The sequence below is a fragment of the Myotis davidii genome, unplaced genomic scaffold, assembly GCF_000327345.1.
Source record: "Myotis davidii unplaced genomic scaffold, ASM32734v1 scaffold130, whole genome shotgun sequence".
Lineage (NCBI taxonomy): Eukaryota > Metazoa > Chordata > Mammalia > Chiroptera > Vespertilionidae > Myotis > Myotis davidii.
This window is the reverse complement of record NW_006285040.1, coordinates 4,789,181-4,794,977: the sequence shown is the minus strand read 5'-3', so window position 1 is coordinate 4,794,977 and position 5,797 is coordinate 4,789,181. Positions and strand designations below refer to the sequence as shown.

At 37.6% G+C, this 5,797-nt stretch overlaps 1 protein-coding gene across 1 annotated transcript in view; it reads left to right on the top strand.

The window, feature by feature from the left end:
* The window catches only part of KCNN2 (potassium calcium-activated channel subfamily N member 2), a 145,506-nt gene extending 143,454 nt beyond the window's left edge, over nucleotides 1–2,052 (top strand). The window contains exon 9 of the mRNA XM_015558439.1: nucleotides 1,446–2,052. Within this exon, the coding sequence (XP_015413925.1) occupies nucleotides 1,446–1,733 (288 nt within the window). The 3' untranslated portion in view covers nucleotides 1,734–2,052. The remainder of the gene's footprint in view (nucleotides 1–1,445) is intronic.
* The last annotated feature ends 3,745 nt before the right edge of the window (nucleotides 2,053–5,797 follow it).

The window sequence follows — 5,797 nt, the reverse complement described above, 5'->3', positions numbered from 1 at the left end:
ATATATATCATTTTACTTACGATATAATATTTGTGATATATAAAGAATACTGTTTAATTCTTTGGTGCCATGTTTATTATTATGACTGCAGCACTGTCTATGCCACAAGGGTTCAATATTTTCTGGATGAATGGATATTGTTCACAGTCTCAATACTACATAGTAAAAAAAAAAAAAAGTTAATGCGTTCTGTCTCCATTGCCCAACTCAAACTAGCTGTCTGTTCTGAATAGTAACTTCCTTAAATAGTCAGTCCATTTATCTACAGGAAAAGAGCACACGAGCACACATTGCAAGGGGAAATGAGGTAAAAGAAGGAAGGCTCAGAGAAAGGGGATTGTGACTTGGGGAAAACTTAATGGACCTAAGGCTTACATCTCCAGTCTTCCCTTCCTGGCCACCCTCTCCCCTCTCTAGCTCTATGTCAATCATCCCTGAGAGCCTCTGGGATACTTCTGGAAATATCAGGAAAAGAGCACACGAGCACACATTGCAAGGGGAAATGAGGTAAAAGAAGGAAGGCTCAGAGAAAGGGGATTGTGACTTGGGGAAAACTTAATGGACCTAAGGCTTACATCTCCAGTCTTCCCTTCCTGGCCACCCTCTCCCCTCTCTAGCTCTATGTCAATCATCCCTGAGAGCCTCTGGGATACTTCTGGAAATATAACTGGGAGTCAGAGACATGAACAGCCTTTGATCAAGACAATCAATTGCAAAATTCACTAGGATACCCAAAACATCTTCCATTTCAAACCATTTAGCATCTGATTAAACCATAGCCAACAAGGTAGCCTGGTAACTTCAGTATCGTCAACTTTTTATTCTCTCATTGATTATCTGTAAAAATGCTCTTTAACCCACAGAGCCATAATTTGAAACATGGGACAGCAAAAGAAATTAACAAGTTTTTTACAGCTTTAAGTTCCTAAATTACACAATCAAGTCAGTTTGTTTTAAACTTTGTTTTCCACCCATTGAATTTGTGCTACATCCTAATACTATCCATACTATTATTTATTTTTCTAAAATCTCCTGTTTTTAAAAATTAACCTTTCCCTGATTACTATTACACATTACAAAATGAGTGCAGTGCACTAACATTTGTATAATCATTAAACTATATATATAAATATTAAAACATGTTTGTCTATCTGTACACCAGAAATCATTGGACATACCACCTACAGTATTCTCAGGGGCTGGATCTAATTAATGCCTAAGATATTACAATTCTAAGTCCTGGCATCGAACACACACATACCCTGAAATTTTCTTTGCAAGGTACTAGTGAGGTGCCCAGTTAACTGACGCTCCACCCCTGTTGCACTGATTGTCCCCAAAAGGAGACCAGCCCTCAAGCCCTGAGAATTGACCATTTCTTCCAGGACCCGTGTAATTAAGACTTAGTTCTTTGTTTTTCTATTCCTCTCAATCCTGTTTTCCAGACCCAGAATATCATGTATGACATGATTTCTGACTTAAACGAAAGGAGTGAAGACTTCGAGAAGAGGATTGTTACCCTGGAAACGAAATTAGAGACTTTGATTGGTAGCATCCATGCCCTCCCCGGGCTCATCAGCCAGACCATCAGACAGCAGCAGAGAGACTTCATTGAGGCTCAGATGGAGAACTACGACAAGCATGTCACCTACAATGCCGAACGGTCCCGGTCCTCGTCCAGGAGGCGGCGGTCCTCCTCCACAGCGCCACCAACTTCATCAGAGAGTAGCTAGAAGAGAATCAGTTAACCACAAACTAAGACTTTTTGCCATCATATGGTCAATATTTTAGCTTTTATTGTAAAGCCCCTATGGTTCTAATCAGTGTTATCCGGGTTCTGATGTCAGAATCCTGGGAACCTGAACACTAAGTTTTAGGCCAAAATGAGTGAAAACTCTTTTTTTTTCTTTCTTTCAGATGCACAGGGAATGCACCTATTATTGCTATATAGATTGTTCCTCCTGTAATTTCACTAACTTTTTATTCATGCACTTCAAACAAACTTTACTACTACATTATATGATATATAATAAAAAAAAGTTAATTTCTGCACATACTGGTTTGGTCAATTGACATTTCTGAAGATTCACGTCTCTCCTTATTTTCAGGTAAAATGACTGATTATCACCTGATACGTGTTGATAATTTTGATTTCCAGAAGTTTGGCAGGTTGGAAGAAAACTTTCAATTATTATATTTACTAGGATGCTCCATCATTATGAAATATTATAGTCACATCATTTGACCCAGCCCAGTTTACTATTTGAGTTTATAGCCTCAGTTCTAATTTGGTTTCCAAATTATGTGGCAAATGAGGTGGTTCTATCAAAACATAAAAATAAGACGTACAGATGTTTTAAATAATTATTTCATTCCAAGCTTAAAAAAAATTAACTCGAAGAAATTATCAGGTACACCATTGTCTGTGAACTGATATTGCAGAATTTAGATCTAAATTAGTTGTCACCTCTTTCCATATATTCATTTATTATTTGGGTTGGGATTATACACATGCATTTGCATACTTCCTCACAACTTAATGAACATAATTTTTAACATGGTACATATCACCTAAGAAATGGTCCCCATTTGATCTGTATTTCCTTACTTGGTGCAAGGAAGTAAATGGCATCTGGTAAATTTAAGGAGCTTCATTACACTTGTTTCATGAGTGGTTAAGGTTGGTTTCTGTAAAAGAGAACTGGGTAGTTACGGCTGCAAACACATCTCTTTTCCATTGGTTTTAGAACAACCATCCTTGAAATGATAGCAGTGTGGAATTCCCTCGCATGGTGGTACTTGCAGAGTCTGCAGAAAGAACTGACCTGAGGTGGTAGGGATAACACATAAAAACAAGGTATCACTTACCAGCTGCTGGGTTGCCCCCAAAATAAAAATGATCTCTTTATTTTCAGAGAATTTCTGCTTTGCCATCCTCCCCTTTATTTTACACCATATCTTTGGGGTCTACCTTACAACATTGCAAGTTGCTTAGGATACCAAGTACTTTTCTTCTGTAACACAAAACTACAATGATATATTTCATCATCTTCCATACTTCAATGAGTAAAGTCACTTTCATAGTCTCCATAATCAATGCAAAATCTAACATTTCCATTCAAGATCAAGGATATAAAATGATGATTCCTTTCAATTGAGAATAACTTACCATTATTACCCATCCAAAGTGGCTGAAAATAAAGCTCATTTACACATCTTCTATATGTCTATGTAGGATGAGGACAAAGTTTGGAATGTCCTTTAATAACTGAGAGAAAACCAGAGCACGCTTATAGCAATATACAACTGCGTTAAATGAATTTCAAAATCCTGCATTATCAGGATTTCTACTTCATGAGTGAAACTAAAGTTTCCTTTATGTATTCTGGGTTGCATACAAAAATATATCAAGTATTTGGTGTAAACATTGGATATAAGAAAGAAAAATTTTGAAAGATAATTTGTTCTTGCAACTGATGCAGTTAATTCTTGTGTATATTCTACCTCTATTGTGACTAAAAGGCAAAGTAGCAGATAATTAAGTCTAATTATCATTTTACTGATGAATTAGCACTCCCATCCCAAACTACTAGAAGACTAAGGAGAAAATAGTATTTTCTTCTGTTGAAGGAAAGAGGAGAGTTTTAATTTCCATGTCATTATCTTGTGTTTATTCTCTTCTTCCAAATTAGCAGCAATTCATGTAAGATGTCATTCTTTTGTCTTCTAAATTGATCTTACTTTTCCTGTTCCTCTATGCAAAGTACATGAAGACTAGTGGAGATGCAAAACCAAAAAAGTGTAGGATCTTTTGTCTATATTTTTTCCAAGTACCAAGAAAGTCACAATTTAAAAGAGGAAGAGAGGACCATCTGTTGCATTGACATGGTTGTCAATATGCTGAATGAACCCTACATTACCAAGACTCTTCCATGAACATTACGCAAAATCCTCTGAATCTCCTAAAATGACTGCTCTTTTGTGGTGACATATATCTTGCTATAATTTGCACTTTGTTTTTCAAAGTTTCTAATAATGAGTCTTGTTACACCTCAGCCTACCATACCCTGGCCTCACTATTTCTCCACAGCCAGTATAAGAGCGTAAGGCTAGAACAAATCACTCTGAATTACAATGACACCACCTTCTTCAATAATTTTCTTAATTTTCCCTTTTTGTACACAATTGACAGAAGATTCCAATAAAGATGAACCAAATAGCCCTAGCCGGTTTGGCTCAGTGGATAGAGCATCGGCCTGCGGACTGAAAGGTCCCGGTTTGATTCCGGCCAAGGGCATGTACCTTGGTTGCAGGCACATTCCCAGTAGGGGCTGTGCAGGAGGCAGCTGGTCGATGTTTCTTACTCTCTATCCCTCTCCCTTCCTCTCTGTAAAAAAACCAATAAAATATATTTTTTTTAAAAAAAGATGAACCAAATACATAACAGGTAGTAGATCTACTAAATTTCACATGCTTTCTCCCTAATTTCTCCTCCCTTGATGATTGTTTTACAGAGATTCTTCCATCAAAGCATCTGGAATAATCAATTTTATTCCAAACAGAATATGAAATTTGGAGAAAAACCAATTAGTTAGAGTTAATATGAATCTTCAAAGATGGATTAAAATACTAAAGCCTTCCTATTTTGCCACTTTGCCCAGTCTTGAGAAATAGAACGATGAAGGTAAAAAATATGAGGTTAAAAGTCAGGTCTGGGTTTGGAAATTAGTTCTGCCTCTTGATAGCTCTATGTATTTGAACAGCCTTAATCCTTCTGCCCCTTTATCTCATCTACAATATAGATATCAGTGAGACTCTTGCAAAATCTAATGTTTTATCAAATCATGGTAGATACTTTTTGTTACTATTTCCAGTATTAGGCAACAAACATTAAATACCCCATTACATGCCTATTTTATTATAACTTTTAACAGCTGGCAGTATAGTTTATAAAATCTCTCTCTTATCTATCTAATTCTTAAATCAAGTGACTGGATTCTGGTTTAGTTGTTCAGTTCCTGGTCCTATCACTGATTTTTGTTTAATCTGATCTAGAATACCAATAGGTATGTATCTGTTGTCTTTGTGATTCTGACATACTTTTTTCTTCTTGGCATCTCACAAGACCTGTTCATGAATATGATCCGGGAATGTAGAGGGTTCTTGTCCTCTGTGCCTAGGACTTGGGGGACTCACGTGGGGTTGTGCTGGTACAGTCACTCAAGAAGTGGACCAAAGGGCTCAACTCCTTTTCCATATCCGTCCCTAAAGTTCAGGAGCCTCCATGTACTTCTCCCAGCCTGAGTAACACACTGAACCAGTTTGTGTGCTTTAAATGAATTGTCAAGTTAATCCACCAAGAAAAAAATACCAGACTGGTTGGTTGATTATTAGAATCCTAGTAAATGTTGTTGGGCTTGGAGTCCGCTGGAATAAGGGCCATGACCTGAGGAACGTCTGCCCATCTCACTGTCACTATTGCTAGAGTCAGGTTTTTAGGCCAATGAAGAAAAGAAAGAAGAAGGAAAAAGCCTGTCAGGGCTGCTTTCTAGTGCTTCTGTTAAATATGTCCTGAATCAGGGAATCCATAATTAGAAAATATCTATTATAACTTCATAGGCCCTGGCCGGTTTGGCTCAGTGGATAGAGCGTCGGCCTGTGGACTGAAGGGTCCCAGGTTCGATTCCGGTCAAGGGCATGTACCTTGATTGCAGGCACATCCCCAGTAGGGAGTGTCCAGGAGGCAGCTGATCAATGTTTCTCTCTCATCGATGTTTCTAATTCTCTATCCCTCTCC